At 38.0% G+C, this 27724-nt stretch overlaps 1 protein-coding gene across 2 annotated transcripts; it reads left to right on the forward strand.

Annotated features, from left to right (window-relative positions):
* Positions 1 to 25: 25 nt before the first annotated feature.
* WDR47 (WD repeat domain 47) lies at positions 26 to 27263 on the forward strand. 2 transcript variants are annotated; one of them, XM_026118870.2, is made up of 15 exons: positions 26 to 491; positions 6266 to 6432; positions 8067 to 8150; positions 8760 to 8844; positions 10451 to 11253; positions 13723 to 13849; positions 16618 to 16796; positions 16895 to 17152; positions 17818 to 17890; positions 18919 to 19076; positions 22433 to 22602; positions 23441 to 23611; positions 23967 to 24098; positions 24845 to 25063; positions 25871 to 27263. In XM_026118870.2, exons 1-15 carry the CDS (start codon positions 384 to 386, stop codon positions 26011 to 26013), a joined length of 2877 nt encoding a protein of 958 aa, XP_025974655.1. In that variant the 5' UTR covers positions 26 to 383; the 3' UTR covers positions 26014 to 27263. The 2 variants fall into 2 exon arrangements, with proteins under 2 accessions (XP_025974655.1, XP_025974663.1); XM_026118878.2 differs by having other exon boundaries at positions 13726 to 13849.
* Positions 27264 to 27724: the final 461 nt, after the last annotated feature.

A 27724-nucleotide genomic window follows, 5' to 3' on the forward strand; every position in this document is an offset into this window, starting at 1 on the left:
CTGCGGGCTGGGGGGCGGGGCAGCGCCGCGCGGGTGGGGCGGCGGAGGTGCATTGAGGCCCCGCCGCGGGACACGGGGGACGCCGCGGGCAGGCTGGAGGAGGGGGCTCGCCGCGCCGCCTAACAAAGCGCCGTGCCCGTGCGTCCCCGCCCCAGCCCCAGCCCCAGCCGGGCGGCGGCGGCCACCACCATCTGTCGCTGCCGCCCCCGCGGCGCGGGGAGACGCCCAGCGCGGCCCGGCCCCTTTTTCTCGCTTTCCATTCAGGCAGCGGCGCGGGCACCCCGCCCCGCGCGGGGAGGGGTCCTGGGGCGCCGCACTGCCGGGCAGTGATTGGCGCGGGCGCTTGACAACCGCAGCCGCGGAGTGGAGCGCAGCGGCCGTGTATGCGCCGCCGCCGCCGAGGCGAGACCCAGGCCCGCCCCGCCTCACGGCCCCTGGGCCCGCCGCCGCCATCTTCCGCTGACGCCCCGCTGGTCTCCGGGCCCCCTCAGGTGAGTGCGGGGCGGTGAAGCCCCGCCGCTCCCGGTGCCGCCTCGGCCGCGGGCCCTTCTGCGGCTGCGGCCCGCTGTCCCCGCACCGAGGGGCCGCGCCCGCTGCCGGCGGCGACGCCCCGCCGCCGCCCGCCTTTGTTGTGGCGTCGCCAGGCCCGCTCCCGCCGCCGGCGCGGGGCGGCCCCGGGCCCCGGCGCGGCCGGCGCCCCCTTCCCGGCCCCGCGTGGGTGCGCGGCTGGCGCGCCGGTCCCCCGGGCGCTTCGGGGCGGCGCGCGCGGCTTTGCGGGCCTCCGTGGCGTTACCGCTGACTCGCCGGCCCCGAAGTGCTAATTCGGGCTCGGCGCGGTATAATTAAATAGCACACTTGCTGTGGCATTTCTGACGAGCAGAGCTGGAATCGCATGTGAGCAGAGAAAATAAACTGTTGGAGCAAGTGCTGCTTAGTCAAAATACATTAATCTCTATTTTCTGTAACTCATTTTTTTCCTGCACTCTATTTACCTTAGTATAGAAGTATTGCACAATTTAATGTCACCTTTTTGGCATTCATTATGCAGGATGCTCAATAATGTACAGGTGTAATCTGGATAAAGAGCATACATGTTGTAACTGGGACTGATGAATGCAAAGAGCTCTGCCAGTCGGTGGTAAAGCCCAGCAAGATAAGGATTACTGTGGTGGTTCTCAAACAGCAGCTGATCTAAGCAGTGTTTAAAAAAAAAAAAAAAGAAAAAAGAAAAAAAAGAGGGCAAGCCAGTGAAAGACTTGTGTGAGGAAGAAAAGGGTGGCATGTTAGAGGACACTTATCTTCCATCTGTTAGAACAGAAAATGGTTTGAACCACAAAGTTCAACAGTGCAAAGTTTGGCAAAGCTTTTCTGTTATGCACTTAATACTTTTAATACTGTTAATTGAAGTAATGAATCATGTAGTCTTTTAAGGTAAAATGGTTGTCAGTGAGTTCCACTAAGTATTGTGGGAACTGATTATAATAGAAATTTGGCCCATAGATTTTATTTTTCCTTTATTTAGATATAGAACAACTGAAAATTACTGAGGGCACATTAGAAAATGGAGCTGCTAAGTAACAACTGTGCCCTGATTTTCCTGTGGAGTCTGCCTGGGCAGAACAGCTAGGCCTGCCCACAACCTGTTCTAGAGATAGTCTGAGATTAATTAAAAAGCCAGTGTAATACTTCATGCAAAACAGTCACCTTTTAAATATGTATTACTTCTTCGCAGTAGGTTTTTCTGTGGAATAGTTTACCAAGATAATGAGAATATAGATATGTGTTGCAAGTGTCATTGAAGTTGTCTAACCAAAACTTCTGATTAGGTGTTGCTTCTGCCTTTGAAGGTATTTCCAGTCTCTGAGATTATGACCCTTAAGATTTGAAATATCAGTCTTCTTTCTTGTATTTCTGGCTAGTAAGAGGTTGAAACTGCTTGCCCAGTTTTGTGATACTTTATGCTATTTGTAAATGTTTTATTCAGATGACAAATAATACAGGAATAACTCTTATGTTAGAATGTCAGAATTTATTGATATTCCAGGAGATTAAACCTTACTTTAACATTTTATCATGTGTGTTTTAAATATCTCCTATCATTTTTAAGGTAACATAAAGGCAAAAACTATTCAAAATTCAGTTATAGTTTATAAACATTATTCATGTAACAGTAAATTTACATGCCTAGGAATATATTTATTTTTTAAAACAAACTCTTTTCTGTGTTTATACTTACTGTGCTACCAACTGTGGCAGGAGTCTTACTTCATTCTGTTCTTATTCTTGTTATGGCACTAAGAACAAACCTGAAATCAAACCTCTCTCTGTAATGGAAAATATAGGAATAGATAGCTTGTGTTTCAAAGAGCTTGCAGCTTCAATGAATGAGACTACTTTAAATAGAGAAAAGGTATGTCAGGTTAATGGCAAGAAAGTCTTTCTTGATGTGGGCATTTTAGGAGGAAGACTAATTTAAATAGAGAATAAGGGAAAGATTAAGAGGGTGCGGCTAGGAGAAAGAAGGAAGGATGACAGGTATGGAAAAGGGCTGTTGCGAAAAGACGCGATAAGAAAAAAGGCTGCAACAAAAAGTAGTCAGCAGAAGTCACCTGAAATTTTAAGCTTTTATATTCATTTGTCTTTAGTTATATCTCAAGCTAATGCTATGCTTCAATTATTCTTGAGCATTAGTGCTCGAGCTGATCAGATCATGACGTTATGTGCCATATGTGCTGGCAGAAAGCAATATAGTGGGATGGGCCAAAGATGCAGCTTGAGCTCTAATCTAGAGTTTTCCTGCTGTTCTCTATTTTTTGTATACCACCAAACATGAGAAACTGATAAATTTCATAAGGTGTGATGTGTAAACTTATGTATGTTTATGATTTCATGATACTGTTACAGTGCTGCTTATTATTTTTGACAGCATAATGCTTATGAGAGAAATCTGAGCTCATCATTCTTAAAAGTCTTGAATTAAATGAAAAGCTTATTTAGTAGGTTTACCGCTCACTTACAGCTCTTTGTCCAAGGGGAGTGTTGCTCTGACAGCAAATGCACACTAAGTATTTTCATAATATTGTTAATTTATGAGCTATCAGTATATTTCAAATCTTACACAGAAGTTCAATATTTAAACTATGTGCTTTTATTTCACTTTTCTTAGCAGAACCCCAAAAGTGCTGTTGCCAATCTCATGTCAACCAACAGGTTTAGCAAAACATGGATGGTGCTAATCCTTTTATTCTAATTTATATTGACAATTTAAATAAGATAAATTATATTAAATGTTAGGATTTTGCAAAGGCTCTAGGTTCAGGGTGAACTTTTTCTTTTAAAACTACAATGGAACATGGAAACTAACCACTTTAGCAGCTGCTAAATCTTTTACTTACTGTAGTTACTTCTAAGTGTACTCTTAAACAAAGTACTGAATATCATACTTGTTTTTCCGTCAATACAATATATAAATATTTAATTCTAACATAATCTTGGAGCTATGTAGGGTGACTTTCTATTTAGATTTGAGCCAAATAGGTCCAGTCAAAAAGAAAGCTGTACTTGATGCTCCTTTCCTCAAAGGGAGACTTAGTCTGAATTATTCCAGTAGTTTTCTGAAGGCTTCGCTTAAGTTTTTATTGCCTTTTGGTAAGGAAGTTCATTTAAGTTAGATAAATGCCCCCAATGCCATCAAACATAACAAAAGAGAAATGCAAATGCACTTAGTGAAGTTGGGAATTAAGATGTTAATACTTTACTGCTGTATATGTTTGTAGTTGCTTTCTTCCTCATTCCTTAAGAGTACAACTGAATGTTCTCTGAGACCAAAAACCCATATCCAGCGTCCAAAAGGAGAAATTAAAACAGTACTAAAACGTAAGGAAGAAGCCTCTTTTGACAAGTTTGTTGTTTTGTTTTTGTTTGTTCATTTTTTTGTCACTGTCGGTTTTCTTTTCTGCAAATAAAGCTTTCTGAAAGCCAGGTCTTAACTTTTTTCCCTCAACTTTACTAGCCAAGAGTAGGTGCATGGCCTCAGGGTGTATCTTCTGTGAGACCCATCAAAATACTTGGTGATTGGAGTCTTCTATGACTAAAATGGGAATTAAAACCAGCCTCTTTGTAAAAAGAAGGTGGGCCACTCCACGTGGCACAACTAGGTCCATGTTGTTCCAAAATCAACTGGGCTGCTATAATCAAATGTTCTTCTAGTCAAATATTCTGGCAAAAATTTACTTAGAAGTTGGCATACAACTAAATGAGGAAGATGGAAAATTTGGGGTTTTAGATGATATAAAACAGAAAACCCTACTAATGTCTGTTTTGTTTTTGTATCCAGTGAAGTTCAGTAGCATAGGTTTAGTATGAACAACAGGGAGTTTCACTCACTTCTTTTCCCTTCATCTCTGGTAAATCTATTTATTAATACTTTATGATTTTTTTTTTGATTATTCAGACTTGTTGCATCTTTCCTTTGATTTCTTATTACCATATTCTTTGCTTTTTCTGAAATATGAGATAAATACATAGTTCATGGATTCTTGTTTTCCAAAGCAGGGATATCTGGAGGTCGCATCATCTCTTTGGCTTGTTTTGGGAGCTGCATTCCCTTCAGCTGATTGTCTTTCAACTTTCTAGTTACTGGCTTTTCACACAAGTAAAATGGGAAATTAAGATAATTAAGCAGTATTTTCCTTTTGCTTTTTTTAATTAAAAGGAGGAGGTACTAGAGTAAATATAATTTCTTAGAGTGGACATCTTGCTCTGTGTGGTAATCTCCTTTACTTACGTTTTTGAACACTTTCTCTCATTGATGTTTTATTCTACTGTCTCTTGTTTCTGGGGATATTGCTTCCTGCTGAGGTTCATCATTGATACTGTCATCTTTTTCCATTCATTGGTGGGTGCACTCTCATAATCAATTTAAGTCAAGTTAAGACTTTGCGACTTGCCAGAAAGCAAGGATCTGTCAGTTCCTCGTGTCAGCAGTGGTGCCTTTGTGTCCAGAGGGTGAGCACACAAATGTTTAATTTATGCCTGGATCAGAGAACTGGTCTGGCTAACCATACAGCTCTGTTGCAGGCACAATGAAGAGCTGGGGAATGTGCATTAGCTAACACTAGTTAATGTGCATTAATTAACACTAACTAACTGGCTGAGTGCAAAAGTGAGAAGAAGAGGGACTACCTCCTTCTGCAGTAACATGGACTTAAATTGAATTTTGCCTGATGTGAAACTGTATCCTTGTAGCTGTAAAATGCCCCTCTTTCCCCCCTCCCCGGCCCAAGACACTGAACAGCCTTAACCCTAAATGAGACCTAAGGAAACATGCAAGACCTGGCCAGAAGCAGAATTTATTTCAGGTTTCCTAAAAGAGATGCATACTAGTCCTTTCATATCGTTAGAGGAATTGTGTTGCAAATGAGCTTGGACGCTGTATCCAAGCTTGATGTTGATGCTGGTTCCATGGCTGCCTAAAACAATCTCGCTGCTGCTGAGGCTGTGGCCTGTCCCTGCCCCAGCTGTGTGTTCCCACTTTTCCTTTCTGCTGACTTGAGAGATCATTAGATCACTGAGGTATTTCAGTGCATGGGTTGGTAGAAAAACCAGCCCAATGAATAAGATATCTAGTGCTAAGGAAGGGCTGGGAACATGCAGCTGGAGAAAGGTGAATGGATGGTACTGTAGCAGTCAGTGGTTAAACTTGCTTAGGCTGTCTTGGATTTGCAGCCTTGGATTCATCATCAAACATGCAAACAGAAAAAGGTGTCCTTATAAAGGAAGAATGAAAGGCCCTTGCTTAATTGCCATGCACTGTTTCAGAAATGGGGGAAAAAGAGAATGGTACCTTTTACATGTATTAGAAACATTAACATATGTAAGGCCTCTAGATAATTGCATAGTAACTGGCTAATTTTTAAGCACTTTGAATTTCCTTTCTGAAATAAAAAGTGAAATAAAATTTTATATATTATATAGACTGTCTAGCAACAATATTTCTACCCTGCAATAGGATTGACTTCTTGATGGATTTGTTTCTCTGAGCCCTATGTATGCCTAGGACAGAAATAAAAAGATGCAGTGTAAGGTGTTAATTGTGGCTTCCCAGTCAACCTCTCAAAAATCAATTTTCTAACTTTGTTTGACTTTTGTAATGCTACAATATTCTGTTCTCTAAAATTATATTTTTAGTTGTCAACACTTGTTAACCAAGCATAAAGTAAGATATTATCTATAGCTAAATTTTTTTTCTTCTCTTTCTTTCTAGGCTGCCATCATGACAGCTGAAGAAACAGTGAATGTTAAAGAAGCTGAAATAATTAAACTAATACTAGATTTTCTGAACTCGAGGAAACTTCATATCAGTATGCTGGCACTTGAGAAAGAAAGTGGGGTCATTAATGGCCTGTTCTCAGATGACATGCTTTTTCTAAGGTAGGACTTCTTTATTCAGTGCTTTAATGCCATATGCATGAACCCATACAGTTGGATTATGATTTCATGGACAGCCAAGTGCCACTAAAACAGGAGGTCTTATGCCTTCATCCTGCTCTGCTTCTTCCTGCTCCCAGTTGTGTGGTCCAGCCCTATTTCTTGTTCAAGTTCTGAAGTTAACAAAATCCTTCCGTGAGCCACTTGAACTAGCTGACTGGGCATGAACAGAAGCTTAGAGTTAAGTATCTTTTGTTTGTTAGTTTGTCAGCTTTTTGGCTGGCATGTTAATAAATTGAAGTGAATGGGTCTTAAAAAGTGCCAGTGTCAGCACAAGGTAAGTCAGGAAAAGCATATGAGCAGGATTAGGAGGCAAGAGCAAAATCTTTGTTCTGACAGCAGTGATCTGTTATATCTGCTCACCTTGTGTCATGGAATGGAACATCTAGGTTAGTGACTTCTAAAATAAAATATTTCAACAACGTTCTGGTACTAAGATTTAGAGTGAGTGGAGTGGTCTCCAAAGCTTTTCCCCAAAATGTTCTCTGCATTTCAAAATAATACCTAGACTTATCTTGAAGTTAAAAAAAACGAAAGGGGTCTCTGCTGTCATGAAGGGTTGAGAGTTACTGTGATTTCACTATTCATGTTATTGCCCTCAAAATCACTAGAAGGAGTTGCTGTAGATGCACAGTAGCTTTTTAGCATTGCAGTTTCATGCCAAAGATTGCTTTTGTTCATGCCAGAGGTATTTAATAACTGTGTAGAATCATGAGAAACTAATTTATCCAGATGTTTTTAAACCACTAAAAAAAAGATTTTTATTAGTGAATAAGACTTCTTATTTGGATTCCCATTATAATAAAGTTATGGGTATTTGAATAAAATGAAGAATTAAAGAAAGAACAGAGTTCTTGATCCTTTGTTGTTGCTTTTAGCTTAGGGGGAGTATACATCTAATGACAAATTCACCCTGTCCTAGAACTGGACCTTTTGAAGAGAATTGTGTGCATTATGAGGATACGAAGAAACTGAATTAATCTACCTATGCAGTCTTGCCCACTAGTGTAGGAAACTGGCTGGAGTCGGACCTCTTGTGCTGGCATAGTGATTTTGAGCTGCTGTATCTGCCAACCTATTTCTCTTATATTCTTCTCTCTAATACAGGGGCTATGTTCTCTTCCCTGTTTATAGAATAAGTCCAGTAGTTCCATGAGTTCAATGCTACCTGTTATGTTTGTACAAGTACCCTGTAGAACACTTCATGTTTTTAAGTTTGCTTTCATTCTTATGTTGTCTTCATTGAATCAATATATTTCATTCTAACTCTGCAAGTAAGACTTTTTTTTAGTAAGAATTATAGAACAGGAGACACAAGACTATTTTGTCCTTTTTGATGTCTTTAAAAGTAACTGTCCTTCTTGTATAAGCTATTTTTACAAAATCCTGAGAAAAGATTTTGCTTTTGCTTTTATTTCTGGTCTCAGAAGACAGTCTTACCTGCTTTGCAAAGCATTAACTCTTCAAAGCAGGTCGATCTGTTATATATTTAAATGACTGTTTGTTTATGCTTGCTTAGAAAGAAGAAAAAAGTTCCTGTCCAGTGAAGTTAAAGGAGTGACTTTTTCTTTTAATAGGCAATTGATTCTTGATGGTCAGTGGGATGAGGTTCTCCAGTTTATTCAGCCTCTTGAATGTATGGAAAAATTTGACAAGAAAAGGTAAAATAGAATGTATGTTAGAATTCAATCTTTTGTGAATTGTTGTGGAAAATCAAAAAAAAAAAAAACCAAAATTTTATGTCTCTTAAAACGTGAATTTCTAAGTACTGATTATGAAAGCAGTTGTTTACAAGCAAAACTTGTGTTTTTAATTTAGTTTGCATTTTCTCCATCCTGTTTGGAATTGTTAATGTGTGTGTTTGTATGCTTTTTTTAATTTAATCTATGAAAAATGCATATAATCGATCTGTAATGAGTTTTCATTTGCCATGTGCTTTAGGAATATGGTGTATGTTTTATTACTTATATAAATAGAAATATGACAGAGTAGCCAGTTATTTAAGAAGGAGTATGCTTGCTGTGTATTTTCTCTTATAAGCCTTCAAATATTTTCAGTAATATTTCTGAAAACAATAATTGGAAAAACCTTTTCTGCTAAGAACATTCTGTTGCTACTGATTTATTAAATTTGAGGACGGAGCTCCTTGTTATTGTAATTTGTGTACCTAACTCAAAAACTAGCTGAAAAATATCCTGCTTACCTCTCCAAGAATATTTAGCTACTGAATCAGGATATGTAGTGTCTTACATTTCACTTCATACCTGCAGATTTCGTTACATTATAATGAAGCAGAAGTTCTTGGAAGCCTTATGTGTAAACAATGCGATGTCAGCAGCAGATGAGCCTCAGCATGTAAGATTTGTCTTTGTTTTGGGAATTTTTGGCTAGCCAAAAACCTCTGAGATACTGTAATTAAAGGCATAATGGAAGCTCACAAACATTTTAGCTATTACCAAACAGTTTAGAAAGAATAATTGCTATCCTTTGGAAATGAATGTGATTACCAGGTCTCACACAAAGCTGTTTGAAACTTAGAGCGTAGACCAGTGACCATAGGGCATCTCTGTCATCTTCAAGTTTGCTTTAGCCCATAATGTTAAAGCTCAGTACCCTTTTTCAGAAGGGCACTGAAGTAAACCTCAAAACTGAGGAGACTTACTGTCATGATCAAATGCAAATAAAAGATATCAGTTTGAATTAATATTAAACTCAGCATTTCTGTCTCCTCTATAGAGAAAGGACTCTGATTTTGTTTCTTTGGCAGGAAGAGATGTGGTCACAAAGAACTGATTTAGTTAAATGGGCAAACAGCAGGAGTTGTGAACTTGGCTTTTTGCTATGGAAAAAGATTGAATGTTAACTCAAACTGCAGCACGAAAAGGCTTGCAGGTTGTGAACTTAACTGTACTTTTCTGTTTATGTTGATAATATGGGAACCCTAAATTGCTAACACAAACTTTGTGAAATTAAAAACAAAACCCCCAGTATTTTTCAGACAATGGGTTTTGTTGCTGTTCGTTTTCCAAACCAAACTATAATTCTCTGTCCCATTACACGTGTGTTATATTGCAGGGTCTTCACTTGACAGTATAGAGAAAGCTAATAGTAAATCTGTATTTAAGGTTATAAAGGGGAAGTGTACTTGTCATCTGATCAGTAGTTTATCTGTATGCAGTTCTAGATAGTAGCACAGAAGAAAAGATTCGTCTGTATGTCTTTTTTTTCTTGTGCTGAATATTTCCAAATATGTTGGCATATTGATCTGATAGTGGATGAAAGGCTACTGTGCTGTGCATATGCTAGGGAAAATGGGTGGAGTTTTTTATTCCTTGAATCTTTGTAACTAAAAATACCAAATTACATGTTGTTTTTAACATGGTTCATGGCTTTGAGCTTTCAACAAGCTTTCTGTTAAGCCTTATGTTCATTTGGAGGTCTGATCCTCTGAGATGAATTTTTAAAAAACAAAACAAAACACACTTCTGATTGAGGAACAGGAAACCTCAGTATAAAAGACAACTCAAAGATGCTTATCACTAGAAACTAGAGAAATATGGAGCTCTTCTTAGACATGCAAAAAAAAAAAAAGAAAGAAAAAAAATCATTTGGTCCCAGGAATGGAACTAACCTTCTGTGCTACAATAGAATTGCAACTATTTAGCTACAGATTTAAAATTCTAAGCGTAAAACCTGCAGTGTCAGTAAAAAGTTATAGATCTGTAGAAAATGAGGCTGGAAAGGATTTCAGAAAGTCAAAGCATCCAGGAATTTGGCTCTGAAATTGCTGACACAAACATTATTACTGACTCTATAGTGTGTGCTGTTTTAATTAAAATACAAACAGTAATGATAATAAGGAACAAATTTGGGGGGAAATGTTGCTGCTTCTTTTTCTTCAACTAACTTTTGTAGTTTATAGCACATATTTTTCTACAACTCAACATTAATATTTCTGTAGCTGGAATTTACAATGCGAGAGGCTGTACAGTGCCTACATGCGTTGGAAGAATATTGTCCCTCTAAGGAAGACTACAGTAAACTGTGCTTGCTACTCACGTTGCCTCGCTTGACCAACCACGCAGAATTCAAAGACTGGAATCCCAGCACTGCACGGGTTCACTGCTTTGAAGAAGCTTGTGTCATGGTGGCGGAGTTTATTCCTGCTGATAGGAAACTGAGTGAGGCTGGTTTTAAAGCAAGTAGCAATCGCTTATTTCAGCTTGTGATGAAGGGATTGCTTTATGAATGTTGTGTGGAATTCTGTCAGAGTAAAGCAACAGGAGAAGAAATCACAGAAAGTGAAGTATTGCTGGGCATTGATCTCTTATGTGGTAATGGGTGTGATGACTTGGACCTTAGCTTATTATCATGGCTGCAGAATCTGCCAGCTACTGTTTTTTCTTGTGCTTTTGAGCAAAAGATGCTTAATATTCATGTTGACAAACTCCTCAAGCCCACAAAAGCTGCATATGCTGATCTTTTGACACCTCTTATCAGCAAGCTTTCTCCTTATCCATCATCCCCAATGAGACGGCCTCAGTCAGCTGATGCATACATGACCCGCTCCTTAAACCCTGCCTTAGATGGGCTGTCATGTGGATTAACAAATCATGATAAGCGAATCACAGACCTTGGGACCAAAACTTCTCCAATGTCGCACTCTTTTGCTAATTTTCATTACCCAGGAGTACAGAATCTTAGCCGAAGTCTCATGCTTGAGAATACTGAGTGTCACAGTATTTATGAAGAGTCACCTGAGCGGTAAGTAGGGATTGTTGGTTTATTTTTACGTTGGCCTGTGTTAAATTTTATATTCCTGGGTTCTTAGGTGCGTTGTCACTTCATTGATGGAAACCGAATTTGATTGTTCTGTTGCAATTAAAACTCTGTAGACGAGGGTTTTCCTTCCCTAGGCTTCTATGATGAAAATTCTTTGTAATTGGCCTTGAGCCTTAAGGGTCGACTCTGGACTTTCTCACAGTTTAGACTTGCAGAAATGTAAAATCCTGGCATAAAATGGAAATGTGCTCTGATATGTAACTTCTGAATTCTTTCATTCCTGATAAATTGAGTCCATGAAGTAGCTCTCTTCCTTTCCCATTTCATTCTGCCCTTAGTATTTGAAAAGGGCATTTGGACAAATTTTTTTTTTTTGGATATGTGGGTCAATGTATAAAAAATAGTCCTAATGAAGTCAGTGGAAATGACTGTATTAAATTTGCAGCATTTCTCTGTCACTTAAGTTGCTAAAATAGTAGTTCGGCTTAAACATTTTCTTACTGTTTTCCAAAAAAAATCTGGACAAGCCTGATGATTTTTTACTTTTTTATATTATATATATATATAAAAAGTATTTTTATATATTTTTTTATATGTATATATATGAGTTCTAGTTAGTTGAGTTATGATAGTGCTGACTGCTGTAACGTTGTTTAATGCAAGGTATACTGCAAAATTGACTTCTCTCCTTCCTCAAGAACTAAAGCCCTTATCAAAACTTTGCCCTTAACTTTTTTTTTTTACCTTCCGAGGGAAAGGTTCAGGTTATAGGAAGAAGAGGTACATGATTGTATTTTTGCTTGGCCTTTGTTAGTCAGCAATTCTGCCCCTGTGTAATCACTTTATCAATGCTTCTCCAGAAAACAGCTGACAGCCTTTCTGGCTCTTGCAGAACCAGGTGGGTAACTAGCACTGTGTTGCATGTGCTGGCCAGCAGATGGGACACCTTTAGAGCTGTGGGGCTTTAATCCTGGATGAAGTTGGTGACGTTTATTAGTTTTACCTTACAACAGTGTTCTGTATCTTCTTGTGTTAAGATCAAGAGCAGTTGTAACTAAACTCAACAAAAAGGGGAACAAACATCACCATATAGGTGTCAGTTCAGCAATAATGAGATTTCACACTAATGTGTGTCTTGATTAGCTTAATGCATATCTTGAAGGGAGTTACTTTATTCATTTCTTAATGGCCCACTTTAAATCTTGTTTTTGCCACCTTCTTTGTAACCGGAGCTGATGTTTATGGATAGGTTAGGTTTTACAGAAGTACTCCTTGAGTTATGTGGTTTTTGTTTTTGTTTTTTTAAAATACATCTTGAAAGTATTAATGAATTGTTAATGCTTTCTAATTTTGGTCATCTGTATGCACAAACATTTGTGCATGTAGCAGAGGGACCAATGTTAAAACTGATTCTTGAAAGTAAAATATTGTAATTTTTATTTCCTCTTTCAGTTTTAGTATACTGGAAAAATTCTGCACAATTAAGTAGCGTTATCTTCTGGGCTAATTAAAGAAGTGGTAAATCATTGCACTCTTTTACAAACTCTTTGGGTATTTGCACTTAATGTTAAGTGTAGCTGATAAATCTTAGCATGTTTCTAGTTAATTAAAAACTCTTGTGAAACTTCAAATCAGGTTAAAGGCTAGAGTCTAGACAGTGTTCAAGAAGGCATTACTCTTTCAGAAGAAGTCCAAATTCAAGTTATGTATCCAGATTCTCTGGCAGTAGTTGCAAGGATAGAAGCTGGAAAGCTGAGCCGTAGATAAATCTGGCCCTTGCTTCCTCTTACACGTGACAGAAATACGGTATTTTTTCATTAGGTTGTATTCAGCAAGTAGTTACTCTTATTTTAGTCAGCTAGTAGTTACGTATGCTAATGTACAGAGATACCCAAAACGTTCAAAATAACCTCTTAAAGAGCTTTGCTCCAAGTCACTGAGTAAAGAGGACTTTGTAAGCTGACAAAACCATAGGTAGGAGTCCAAGGTTTTCAATGTGTTCTGCACATTTACTGCCTGCTAAAGCATTTTTGGAAGAGAGTTTCATGTGGAAAAACTTCTTTCACAATTCTTTATATAGCATAAGAGTAGCAAAATGGATGTAGTGTGTTTTATGTGCATAATTTCCTCAAATATAGGAGAGCTTGAATAATTTCTTAGTATAAAGATATGTATTTCAAGTGTAAAGACAGAAAACACAGGAGTTTGGGTATCCAACAGGGATAAGGCTTTTTGGAAAATGTAAGAACAGAGCACACTGTCTCTGGTTTTAGTGCTATCCATTGCAAGCATTTTCTTAAGAAAATCTTCAGCTTTATGAGACTTAAGTGGTGTGCACATTTGTGTTATCAGAATTTACTCTGGAATGTTATCTTTCTCTACTTATCAGGGGATTTTTCTGCTCTCATTTTTTCTGGTATAAGCTTCTTTTGTTTTCCATGTCACTGCAAGAAGTGATACTCCTGTGGAGCCACAGCATCCCATCAGCAGTGAGACTTTGTGCCAGAGCTCAGCTCCAGAAAATGAACCACTTAATGGAGCACAGAATCAAGCATCAGCCAAACAAGAGAAAAATGAGGTAGTGGTTGTTTAGTTAAAAATAATGAGGCCCTTTGAGCTGCTGTATTCTGATACGTTTCATAACTAGTGTCTTTTGTGTTGAGAACTTCATGCATGACAATGGGATGCTTTGAGTTTCTCTTTTCTATAATGAAAATACCATGTTGCATCTTATGTAAGAAAGTACTCTTTTTTTCCATTAGATAAAGTTCTGTTGTCATTTGACTTTATAATACAGCTGATGAGTGTGCATTCTCACATCAGCAGTGTAACTATTGTATACATTAATAAAATAATCTGCAGTATTCAAAGCTAGCAATGTTAGATTAAGCGGTGCTTAAGAATCCTTTTAATGTTTTAATGAGGAATCCAGCATTTGGCCTGCTGTTTTGGTGTTAACAAGAAGTTTCACAGGCTGTCTGACATAATTCTTGTCTAGAACACTGAGAAATGAAAATAAGGTAATTCCCTAGTTAAATACATGTTTGCTATTCAGAATCTAATAGCGAAACCAGTTCAGATTCTTACTTGAAAGTAAGAGTCCAATTTAAGCTGTTTTTTTTCCCCTGTGCTAGTAGACTTTTGGAAAGCTATGTTAAGGCTTGAAAAATGTAGTGCTTCGGCCAGCCTAGCTGATGAATGAGTCAGAGTTTCTAAAGGCAACAGATAATCACAAAAGAGGCTTGTAGGCCTTGTGCTTTCCCCCCGCCCCTCAACAGCAGTATAGGGAGAGTGAAATAATAGTTTAATAAGAAGCAATGAAAACAGTTACCTATTCTGTTCCCTTTCTGCTATTTTAAATATCTGCTGCTTAATTCAGTAATGTTGAATTATGTTGTTATCTGGGTATTTGTGCTAAATATTCCTGTGGTGAAATAGCATGTGTGGTTTGTTGGGTTTGCAAACTCCAGTTTGTGGTGATTCTTAAGTAAATTTTGTCTTGGCTTATGACACCAGTATAGTACTGAAAACCAGTCTAGTCTTGACAGAGCTATTCTCTTGCAGACTGTGGATACTTGAATGGGCCAATGAGGCATTTTGGAGGATTAACAAGAGGGAGTCAAGGACTTTGCTGAGTAAAACTTATCTGTTGCTACAGCATTGTGTATGTGGATTGGGAATAAGGGGAGAGAGGAAAGAGCTTAAGCTGCACCTGTGACAGAACAGGCTTCAAAAAGCAGAAAATTGGAGGCAGAATTTATGGGGTGAATAAAGACAAGAAGACACTGTGCCATAGATGAAGGTGTTGGCCGGACTACTATACACAAGTGGAGAAGAACGTAGTCCCCAGTCCAGCTTCACCTTGTTTGACTTTCACATCTCAGTGGTAGATCTGTATATCTGTGTAAGAAATTCTGTTAAGTTTCTCTTCATAACTTTATTTTTACATTTTCCCTGGAGGGATCAATGTAGAAGCCAGAGTTGTTACAGAATAGAGTATTGGGGCAATATATTTTAGGTTTAGGTGTTGGGCTCTATAAAAGAGTACGCCAAACTTAATATATTACATCTTAAATTATGCTTAAGGGTCAGTGATCTCAGAGTATTGTTATTACCCAAACTAAAGGATCTGAGAATTGGATCCAATTGCAAGAAACAAATATTTGTCATGGAAAGAAGTATAGGCCAAAATATAGCAGTTGCTTATAGGGATTGTAACCTGATGATTGGTCAATAGTTTACTTATTTGAAACATTCAGAATACTTCCTAGACTTCTGAAGATAACTTCAAAGTTTTTAAGCTGAAATATTCTTCTTGGGAAACCTGAGGTAGTAAGCCTTTTACAAATGCAACAGCACTATTCTTGTTTTTTTAAAAAAATAGCTTTGGGGAACACAAAATCATAATTTAAGTGTTTTATTTAGAAGACATGCTAAGGCTAACAGTTACGAAGAAAGATTCCACATATGAAATATGTGAACTAATACAAAGTTATCAGAATGTCCTTATACAGCTTCAAATCACTAGATGATAAAAGTATCACTTTTGAAAACAAGCAAAATTGATTTTTTTCCCCTCTTTTCTACTAGTTGGTGACCATGCAGTTAACTTTGGTGTTTGTGTTTTTGGTCTTAGACTTGTTTTAATTCCTTATTATTTATTTTTAAACTGCACTGCTCCATGAAGGCAGGGGTTGGAACTAGTGGCACAGCGAGAAAGTGAGTGTCAGAGAATGCAAAAGGCAGGAAATCTTGGGGAGCTGGCGATGTGGGAAGCTGATGTTAGGACAAAAAGGGAAGAGGCAGAGGGGAGGGAAGCTCAGGTGTTTGGTCCAGAAACTAAGGAATTTTAACATTAGAACAAGGCATTGGTTTCAAAGCTGAGATGTAGCACTTGGATAAACCCCTTCAATTTTGATTACTGGGAGATGTAAATCCGCTCTGCAGACTGGCAAAGAATTGTCAACATGACAGATGATACTCAAAATTGCAGTGAAAATGACTTGGATTTTAGAATGTAGCTTATATTGTGTGTGTGTCTTTTTTATCATTATGTTCCAATCTCCTATTTTTCTGATGTTCAGTAATACTTCAGAAGATTTCTTGGCAAAATCAGTCTCCTCCTGATTTAGGCACAAAGGCCAGAATACTTTAACAGTGAATAACAATCTGGGAGTGATTTCCTTTTGTTAATATGTAAATTGTAACTGATTTTAGAGAAAAATACAAGCATGCTTCCTCAGAGAAGACTGCTGGGTTTTTGATTCTCTTATTAAAATAGTGAACCACAGAGTCAATATTTAGGTTAAATACTGTCTAACCTAGATAATTTTCATCTCTCTTAAGCTTCGTGATTCAACAGAGCAGTTTCAGGAATATTATAGACAAAGGCTACGTTACCAGCAGCACTTAGAACAGAAAGAGCAACAGCGACAGTTATACCAGCAAATGTTGTTGGAAGGAGGTGTAAACCAAGAAGATGGAGCTGACCAGCAGCAGAACCTTACTGAACAGTTTCTTAACAGGTTGGGGGGTTTTGTTGCTTCTCCCTCCACCCAGTCCCCGCCCCTCTTCAAGTTCTCATAATAACCTGTTTTGGTCTTCTGTTGTTGTTTGTCATTAGATCTATTCAGAAGCTAGGAGAATTAAATATAGGTATGGACAGTCTTGGAAACGATGTGCAAACACTTAGCCAGCAATGTAATGGGAGCAAAGGGAATGCATCTACCAATCCAGCAAGTAACTTTACGTCACCACCTTTAGATGCTAGTCAGAGGATAACAGCTGACAGCCAAAATGTGAATACAAGCACTCCTCGGAAGTGTGGATCAGCTAATCAGATACCCTTTCCTGAAGAGTCACCTGTACAAGGGAATCAAATGTAAGTTATCTGAGCCTGTTCAGGACTGGGATGCCCTTCTGTTAGCGCTGTGGGGTAGCTGTTTATAGTTACTTTTAGTTATCAAATAAATTTGTCTTTGTGGGTATTTAGCTCATAATCATTGTTGTCCAGATATTTTTACACCGATTATAAAATGCTTTTTTGATAGCGCCCATAAGAGTAGTTATTTATTATGGTTAGTGTCATGCTTATTTTTTATTTCAATCTTTTTATTCAATCTTACTTGCATAGTTCTTACTTTGTGTTCTACTAAATTCCTAAAAGCCTTTTATATCACATTAAGTAAATGAAGTGAGGGGCAGTACAGAGTGGGGAACTCGATCTTGTATTTTATCTAAAGGTATTGCCAACCTGAAAGAAACAACCATTTTTCATTCCGTAACAAAAATGTGTGTGTATATATATAAAAGTATTCTATTTATTTGTACTTATTTTCATTTGTTGAATGCTTGGAGTTGCTGCAAAAATGGCAAACTTGTGAAATAGTTTATTGGTAAAGAATGAGACATCTGTAATACTTGTCCATGTAAATTAGTTCCGACTATGACTTAAATCGTAACTTTAGTCCATACACTCATAAACACATCTATCTTGTGTTTTTTCTGTCTTGTTTTGAATTTAAACTTTTCACCAAATCAAAACAGTGTATCAGAACATGCTACTCAGCCACAGTTGGAAGATTCTTCGGGGAATCTAACTAGGACAAGAGGCGATGAGGTGAGATTTCTTGATGTCACTTACAGTGTGTTCTTACAAGGTTCAAGTATGTACCATCCTTTCAGTGTTAACAGATATTTAGAATGAATTTTGGTTGGCTGAATACTTACAGAGGTCCGTTCCAGTGATTCTGATTCTGTGTATTTAGGCCAAAACCCGTGCTGAGAGAAGGGTCAACTAGAGCAAGTACCTCAGGGCCGTGTCTAATTGAGTTTTGAGTCTCCACCTCTAAGGAGGGAGACTTCACAACCTCTGTGGGTAACCTGTTCCTATAATACCCCGTAAATACTCAGTAATTTTTTTTTCTTATGTTTAAATGGAATTTCTTATATTTCAATTCGGGCCCATTACCTCTAGTCCTTTAACTGGGCACCGCTGAGAGGAGTCTGGTCTGTCGTCTTTACCCCTCCTATCAGGTATTTATGCATGTTGATATTCCTCCCCGCCCTGCCAAGGCTTCTCTTCTCAAGGCTCAGCAATCGTAGCTCTTTCAGCCTCTCCTTTATGACAGAGGCTCCAGTCCCTTAGTTACCTTAGTGAGACCCTTTGCTAGACTTGCTCCGGTATGTCCATGTCTCTCTTGTACTGGCGAGCCCAGCACTGACCACAGTACTGCAGATGTCAGACTTCGGTATATGGCAAAAAACACATTCAACAGTTGTCTAATTTTTTAAATCTCATTATCCCTCATGTCCAGCTTAAATAAAGCTTCTTCTGATTACAGCCCTTCTTCCTTTGTCTAAGTCCTTGCCATTTCTCTCTTCTGAGTCTGTCCCTAGATGCTATTAGACAGTTTACTCATTGATCTAGTGAGGTACAATTTGCAGTATTTTAAGTAGAATTAATCAGCAAATAGCTGTGCAGCTAGTACTGCTTCTGTTTGTGAATGATTTGGGATCTACCAGAATTATATAAGCAGTTTAATGGTAATCAAATGATATTCTCTTTGCTACTGTCACTACTTTGGTACAGATAAATGTCCAGTTTTATACTGAAGAACTTAATTCCACTGTCGTGCTTTTATACAGGATGACAAATCAAAAAAGCAGTTCATTTGCATTAATACTCTAGAAGACACGCAAGCTGTCAGAGCTGTAGCCTTTCATCCCAGTGGGAGTTTGTATGCTGTTGGCTCAAATTCCAAAACTTTGAGAGTATGTGCCTATCCAGAAGTAATTGACCCAAGGTAAGAAAGCCTGTGTGATCACTTATTTTCCTGTGTCATAGTTTCTTCGTCCTATATCATAGGCTAATGTGTTTCACACCTTTATTTTGTTGTCACACACACAGAGAACACAATGCTTTCTTTGGAAACCTTAACTGCCAAACAAAAATAAAAAGACCTGCTAAAGAATTTATTTGTCTGTGGACTTCTTCTTGCTCTCTTCCTCTACTGCCAAGGTGCCCTGCCACAGTACCCCTACCTTTCCTTGTCACAGTGTTACTTCTGTCTCAGCAGGTTGGCTTTTCTGTATGTACTGTGCTGGGTTCTGGTTTTTGCAGAAAGTATGTGTCAGTTGCTAAGCCAGCACAAATTGTGCTTTGTGAGCTGTGGTTTCTGGCAGAAGGACAGACTTGACAGTGGAGATATCTTCAACTGTTACAATAAAATTTGCCAGTGCATATCTGTCAGCTGCTGTTGCTGGCATTGTGAATACTGTTTTCCTGATGCTTTCATTCCTTCAAAAGAAAAAGGGCTGTAGTTTATTATGTACCTAACCTATTTTGTTTTCTTGTTTCACCTAACCTTTTTTCTAGGGGAAAAAACACTTTTATCACCTAGAAGTAAATATTGCCATCTCAAACATTTCCTAGTTTCTGCTCCAGTTGCATTATCTTCTTTCTTTGGGTTGGGGGAGGGGCAGGAAATGTAGGCATCTAAAATTTTACAAAAAGGAGCCAGAAGTACACGCAGTAACCAATCTGGGACACCTTCCGAGTTTAAGACTTGTGTTCAGGCTTCTAACATGTTCAATATGGTTTTTTTGTTGTTGCTTTCTCCCCCCCCCCCCCCCCCCCCCAAAATGTCATCAGTAGGAATAGCCTCTGAGTTTTATTCCAAAATACATATTGGCAATATATGTAACAAAAAAGTTGGAGGTTTTTTGATTTTTGTTTCATTTTCCTCCTGCTACCCAATGTAGGCTGGCTTGCTGGGCTTGGAGGTAGCTTCACTTTCTCTTGACTGGTTTATTTTAAAAAAAAAAAAAAAAAAAAAAAAAAAAAAAAAAAAAAAAAGCAAACTACTTTAAGCAGGCTGGATGCTTCTTTGACTACAGTCTTCTCACAGACTTTATTGTTAAAAATATTGGGAAGCATTAGACTGACTCTGAAGCTTTAGCAATCTCTAGTTAGTGTGGACACATCTGATGTGACAAGTGACTTAGTGCATATGGATATGAAAGGAATATTGAGATTTCCTTCATCTGGAACTTGTGTGTTGTCTTACTGGTCTTTCACTATGTTTACTGTCTGCCAAAAACATTTCATCATGGGATTTACAAGTCAACAGAAGTATTACATAATCTTTAAGATGCCCCTAATCTCTGTAACTAGCTACCGAGTCTAGACACATTCAAAGGTTTTTCTTCCCCCCCCCTTGTTTAATTGCACATTCAGTTTTCTAAAAGGTTTTAAAAGCTGTCCTTCAAACTGATACATAATTTAGGACAGATCTTTCTCCCTCCCACCCCCAGCCAAAGGCATAAGACTAGAGGGCTCCCCCCACCCCCTTCTTGGAGATTAAACATACTAATAGGCACACAGCAGGTGCTCAGATGTCTCAAATAATCTGTGCTTCCCCTTAGTTGTCTGATTGGCATTTTGTCTCTGTGCTGGGCAGGCGGGTGCTCCTGTTTCCTGCCAAAGTCAGTGATTCCCAGCCTCTGCCTCCCCTGCTTAACAAATATGAATCCAGACTGAGTGCTATGTAAGGCATTAGGGCAATCAAGAACTTCTGCAGTGTCTGTTGAATGATGACTCTTATTTAAGCTAATCTGTCATGGATTTTCTTTCTGGCAACAAATTGAAATTAGTTCCCATGTAATTTTATTACTTTTTACTTAATCCATGTTTATCTTTAAGGATTTTAAACAGTTGGTTGTTTTTTGTTCTGTTTTTCTCTCTGCCTCTTTTGTTCTTTTCCTATTTCTGTAGTATGGTTTTAAATTTTTTTCAATAACCATTTAATTTGTGTTGAGTTTCTGCTGGATTGTTTGTTACTGAAGTGAGTATTGATATAGCTGGATACAGCAATACTGTATCTTAAGCACTTAATTACTTCCTGTCATGGGAACTGAGAAATAAAGTTGTAGGAAATTAACCAGTTGAAATAGAGGAAAGGTACATTAATAGGATTGTTCCTTTCACTTCAGCCATGTGTAAAGCTCATCTGGTTTCAGAAATAAGAACATATGGTAGGCTGAGATACCCTGAAGGTAACTGAGTTAAAAGAGAGAATGTTGCAGATAGACTCGAGTGTGCCTTTTGTACAGCCTGCTGTATTAGTTCTTCTAGCAGACAAGTGAAGTTTTGAGAGTTACTTTGTCAACAGTTAATATCCAGTGCACAATTCATCCTGATGAATGTGTGTTTTCTTTTGTTGCTTTTATTTAATGGCCAAAAGAGACAGTACTCGACTTACAGCAGTATTTTAAGAAAGGAATGTTCCCCTCCTTTCAGGTAGGATTAACACAGAAGCATTGCTTACGGCACTGATCTCGATCCTTTAACCACTTAAGTAAATACTTGATGAGTCCCATTCACTCTGACAAGTGAAAAGATGGCATAGACAAAATAGATCTTAGATAAAACTGCCAGCTTCCATGTATATTCTGTTACGATATTACTGGGCAGGAAAACAGCCCAAAACACAAGTATAGAGCCCAGTTGCATAATTTTATGTTGGCATATCCACCCCCTATTGCCCCAGCTAGGAATTATCTTTGGGGGAAGGAACTGGAGGAGAAACCCTTGCATGCATACATAGTGTGTGCAGGCTTCAGCTTTCTTCTCTTGAGAATCTGGATTTTTCCAGCCTCATAGGTTAGCCTCAGGCCCAGCCCTCTGCCTTGCCAGCTGCACCGGCACTACCATAGCTAGTCTATGCCTTATGAGCAATCTTGGCCAGCTGTTGCTTAATTGAAACCAAGCGTGTTCAAAAGTGCCCACATGATCAAGATGTTGAAGGATACAGGGAAAAATCCCACCTACTTAGGAGTCTGAGGATAAGGATTCATTATCTATAGCTGTTAATTTCTATCTTTTCCTCTGTATCAAATTTCCATAAACAAAGGGAATGTATACAGTGGAGGGTTTTTTTTGCATGTTCAGTTGCAAGTACAAAGGGAAAAGGAGGAAAAACTGAGAAAACAGAATAGAAGATCCTCATTTGTCTTCGATCACATCTTTTTCAGTGCAGAGAGTCATACCTCATGTTATCCAAAACAATAGAAAAGAGTACACTTCCATTTTAAAATACATGATTTTTCTTACAAATAAAAAGGAAAACCATATAATTTTTTCCTTGTTTTCTTTTTGCAGTGCTTATAATACTCCTAAACAACCAGTAGTTCGTTTCAAAAGGAACAAGCATCATAAAGGATCAATTTACTGTGTGGCCTGGAGTCCCTGTGGACAGTTGTTGGCTACTGGTTCTAATGATAAATATGTGAAAGTACTGCCTTTTAATGCAGAAACTTGTAATGCAACAGGTAGAGTGTGTGTATATGTTTAGTTTAAAGAATGTATTTGAAATTATTTATATAATACTTGGCCAAAACATTCAAAAGATGTTGACTATGTACTTAAGTTTTGCTATCTTTATTATAATAATCTAATATTTGGCTATGAATTAAGTTAGTCCCTCTCCCCTTCACCATTACTTTGTCCAGCAAATAGTCACTGTTTTTATTTTTTGCAAAATTCTGCAGCATTGTACTGTCTTTTGGTAGATTTCTCGTAAGAGGAAACAACCAGATGTTCTACCCTGGTTCTCAGTTGTCAGTAGTAATTTATTTTCACTTCAATCTCCCCTTTCCCTTGCTGTCATCTTCTCTTCCATCTTGGAAATCTAAGGCTCCTTACCCAGAAAATGCTATTTTCCCACTCAGCCCTTCTAATCAATACCCGAAGTAAGACTCTTAGCTTTTCTGTTTTGGACTTAAGCTATCTCATCCTACACATTTCAGTGTTCTGAATGACCCTTGTCTCCTGGCAGAGAAAGGCTTTTAGTTCTGGTGCTTTACCATCGTTTACAAAAAGTAATAAATGTACTCTATGCAGCTTGGCAGGAGCTGGCTGCGGAGATGGTCTGTGTATGTCTTGCTCAGCATTAGGAACTGTAGGAAGCTCAAGCACGCTCAGTGAAAATAAGATTCTGAGAGATTTTATTTGCACTCTAGTATGGGATCTTCTATGGGAACTATAAAGCAATGTATGCCTGCCCTTGCCTATAATATTCTGCATTATCACAGTAACTGCTTTACAGATTGTTTAACACAGTTAGCGCTACAAAGTATGCCTTGGTGGGTTTTTTTATTACTATTTTAGGACCAGATTTGGAATTCAGCATGCATGATGGGACAATCAGAGATCTTGCTTTCATGGAGGGTCCAGAAAGTGGTGGTGCTATTTTAATAAGTGCTGGAGCAGGGGACTGTAATATTTACACAACAGATTGTCAGCGAGGACAAGGCCTGCACGCTCTAAGTGGTCATACTGGTATGTATGTTGTTGCTTTTTCTCTCAATTCTTAAATGTGTGTTATATTTTAACAGGTTTGTTTTGAAAATGTCTTATTAGTCTGTCTAATTAGACTTTTCTCCTCCCAAAATTGTTTTTGAGATGTTGAATTTTATTTTAATATGTGGACCATTAATTCAATGGAGAGAGCACATGCTTCATTCTAGAGAAGACACGAAGCAGGGATATTCCCTTATACTGTTGGTATTTTAGACTGTGTAACTTGCAGTTTTTTCATACGACTTGTCTGTTCAAGTGCAAGAACTATATCAGAACAACAATATTTCATTATTTAAAGATCTTCAATCAAATAAAGAAGTCTTCTTGTTCACAGGTCATATTTTAGCACTTTATACATGGAGTGGTTGGATGATTGCATCTGGATCGCAAGACAAGACTGTAAGATTCTGGGATCTGAGAGTGCCAAGCTGTGTTCGTGTTGTGGGAACAACATTTCATGGAACAGGTAAGATTATTGCTATCATGCTATTGATTGTTCTTATATAAAAGTGTATTCTAAAGATGTCTAAGTAGTATACCGTGAATATAGGTTTTTGCGTCACAGAATGGAGACTTAGCTTTAAAAGAAGGAAATGGTGATGTTTTCACTTCTTCCTTTAAAAAAAATGCTTTAAAAATGGCTATTTCTTTGCTTTGTGACTCTAAAATAGACACTTCCAAGTGTATTGAAATGAAACTGCTATTTGGTAGCTGGTTTTAAAATTTAAAAGGGAGTGGGGAGGAGCTGATACCTATGTAAAAGTCATTAATATACTCTGTAGAAGTCTGCAAGGATTCTCAAGAACTAGCTGTTTACAGATATGTTTCTTGAAACTATCTTTTTTGAAATACTTTTGGCAATAAACTTGAATCATGTAGAAAAGAAACTTCCCTGCACTATTCTACATTTTACATACAGTGACTTTCTTTCCTGTGATGAAATAGATGTTTTTCTCACACCATGTTAAGAGTGGCTTTGTTGCTACTCCAGCAGGTTAGCTTCAGAATGGCTTCTTGTTGCTTCAGAATTTTAAGTACTAGAACATAAAATGTTCTAGGCATAAAATTTTTTAAGGTAACAGTAGATAGGTATGCAGACCTTAAATTTAAGGTCAGCATTGTATATTCCTGTATAATGTGTATTCTTGTTTAAAAGAATGTAGACTATGTGCACAAATTCAATGGCTTTGTTTGTTTTTCCTCCTCCTAAAGGAAGTGCTGTAGCCTCAGTAGCTGTTGATCCTAGTGGTCGTCTCCTGGCTACAGGACAAGAGGATTCCAGTTGTATGCTGTATGATATTAGAGGAGGGCGAATGGTACAGAGCTATCATCCTCATTCCAGCGATGTTCGTTCCGTTCGCTTCTCTCCAGGGGCTCACTACTTGCTCACAGGCTCATATGATATGAAAATAAAGGTCACAGACTTGCAAGGTAACATATTTAAAGATACTAGGTTATTGTTCAATTTGATGGCTTTAATATTGAAGTTGTAAGAGAACTTGCATTAATGCTTATTTTTCGGTTTAAAAAAACAGCGGAGCTTAAAGGATTCGTAATGTACGTAGATGTGATTCTAGTCAGTTAACAATTAACCAGTTCTATTGCCAAGAATGTAGGCTGTCAACTAAATCTTTTACTATAATCAGACCCCTTCCCCAACCAGAACTATTTAATGCTGTTGACTGCTGATTTGGCCTTTGCTTTCAGGCAGCATTCAGAAAATTGACTGTGTGTGTATAAGATACACATACACACACAATATATATAAAAGCACACACATGTGATGTGCATATACATATATATGCATGCTTATGTTTATTGGGAAAGGTTAGGAAGAATGAATAGATATCCCTGATGTCTTCCATCAGCTTGATTTTCCTGGATCCCTATATTTTAATCACATAGCTTAAAGACCAAATATTTGTGTTTTTTAAAGTGGTACCATATCCAGTTACACCTAAGAGCCAAAGCACTGGGGCCTTGTGCTATGCTATGCAATACTGTGGGGGTAGGAGTGTGGGGGAGTATGTACTGACTGCAGGAAGAAACTACTGTTTAAAGCTGAACCAGCTTTTCTTTTAATGTTAGTAGAAGAGTTAACAGTAACCCTTAAGTGATGATCTCTGAGGTCAAGTACACTTCATAAAGTGAAATCCATGTATAACTTTTCCTAAATGAGGAAAAGATTTAGAATATGAATTCATAAAATGAATAACTATTTCTGTTCCTCTGCCACAGGGGACCTTACGAAGCAACTTCCTCTTATGGTGGTAGGGGAGCACAAGGACAAAGTTATTCAGTGCAGATGGCACACGCAAGACCTTTCCTTCTTGTCATCTTCTGCAGACAGAACTGTAACCCTTTGGACCTACAATGGTTAGAGTGCAAATGTAGGCAACCTATGCAGCTAAAGCACAGAGACATGAGACTACAGAACTGTAACAAAATAAATAAATAAAGTAATAATTAGGCATTCAGAGAGCAGCAGTTGACCAGGAGAGTGTCTTATCAAGAGAAGAGGCACTTGTCACAGATTTTTCTGATTTCTAGGAGGTCTTGGTGTTTTTAGTATATTCTTTTGCAGTGCTTTCAGTCTTCCATGTGAACTCATGCTGCTGTGACCTATTGTAGTCTTGTTGCCAAAGTCTATGAGAAGAACTATGTTGTCGATGTGCACTCAAAGTAACATGAATGATGTGTTTACAGTTTGGTATTAATTGCATTCCTTGATCTTTGCTTCAATGACAATTTTATATAGAAACTTAAGTTGAACAACACTTTAATCAAGTCGGTATGTAATTAGTTCCACGTACACATAGAAAATAAAAATTATTTCTGCTGTTTTTTCACACTTATATTCATCACTTCTCAACAAGAAATCAATGTTTATTATGTCTCCACCATGTCAACTTTTTTAGTAATAAATTCTGAGCTTTAAAGGTGACTAGGCAGTAACCACATCTTGATTATGGTCCATTATATAGTGTGACTTTTCTTTCCATCTAAATTGGGGGGAAATGTTTCTGTATTTGCTTATGATACTGTTTTCAACAAGCTAACATGTTGGAGGGGGGAAAGAAGTAAAATACTGGTTTTGCTGTAGAAACATATTTTACTTTTTGAATGAAACAGTACCTCCGTGTATAATGTACTGTAGAAAAGAGTGGATTGGCGGCAGTTGTCACAGTGAGCTTAATGGCTATCTTTTCTCTCAAAGTAAAAGGGATACCATTAACACTATACTACAAATCAGCATGGCTTAAAATGCTGTGTCTGCATGATAAATTAAGAATTAAATCATTTAAATTCCCAGTCCAGAAGCTTATTTGAATTTTATTTGTTGCACTGTTTATGTATAAGAAAATTGCAGTTTTATTTCTACAAAACTTTAGATTCTAATGTTTATGTATTATTATATTTTCATATTGTACAGTTCCTTTTACTTTTTAAATTTAAACCTTAAACATTAGGTTATTTATTTATTTGAATTGCAATTAAGTTTTGGATTCTCTTGATTAATAAATTATATGTGCACCGTAGCAAGCATTTTTAACTATTGTACAAAAGTGGAAAGGTAACTATAGAAGTGTATCTGTGTTAAAATCTCAATAAAGACCTCCAGCACCTGCAACTATCTGACCTGTTATTTCAGATTCTTATTTTAGAATTTCTCAATGCATTTTTTTTAAAGCATCAGAGCTGTATATTAAAAAGTCTGTTATATAAGTTATGTCATAGGCATTTGAAAAATGCTATCAAAGATATGACTTTGCAGAGCTGTAAGTAATACAGTAGCACAGAGTTGTTGTTCCATGTTGAACATGTAGGTAAGGTCCTAATGCTGCTCTGCAGGAAAATGTGACTTCTGACTATTAGGTTCCTCGAGTTGTCTGTTTGTCTGTGATCACAGCTGACAGACTATTGTTAATAACTAACACTTTTTAATTCATTTTATTACAGCTTGTGCCTGCAGGCCGTGGATCCAGTTCCTCTTTTGGTAGCCAAGGGCTTCCCCCCCTTTGCCTCCGGCAAAGCGCTATTGACAGAACGGGAAGTAGTTTTCCGCCGGTGCTGCCTGGCTGCAGCTGCAGG

The sequence above is a fragment of the Dromaius novaehollandiae genome, chromosome 8 (genome assembly GCF_036370855.1).
Source record: "Dromaius novaehollandiae isolate bDroNov1 chromosome 8, bDroNov1.hap1, whole genome shotgun sequence".
NCBI lineage: Eukaryota > Metazoa > Chordata > Aves > Casuariiformes > Dromaiidae > Dromaius > Dromaius novaehollandiae.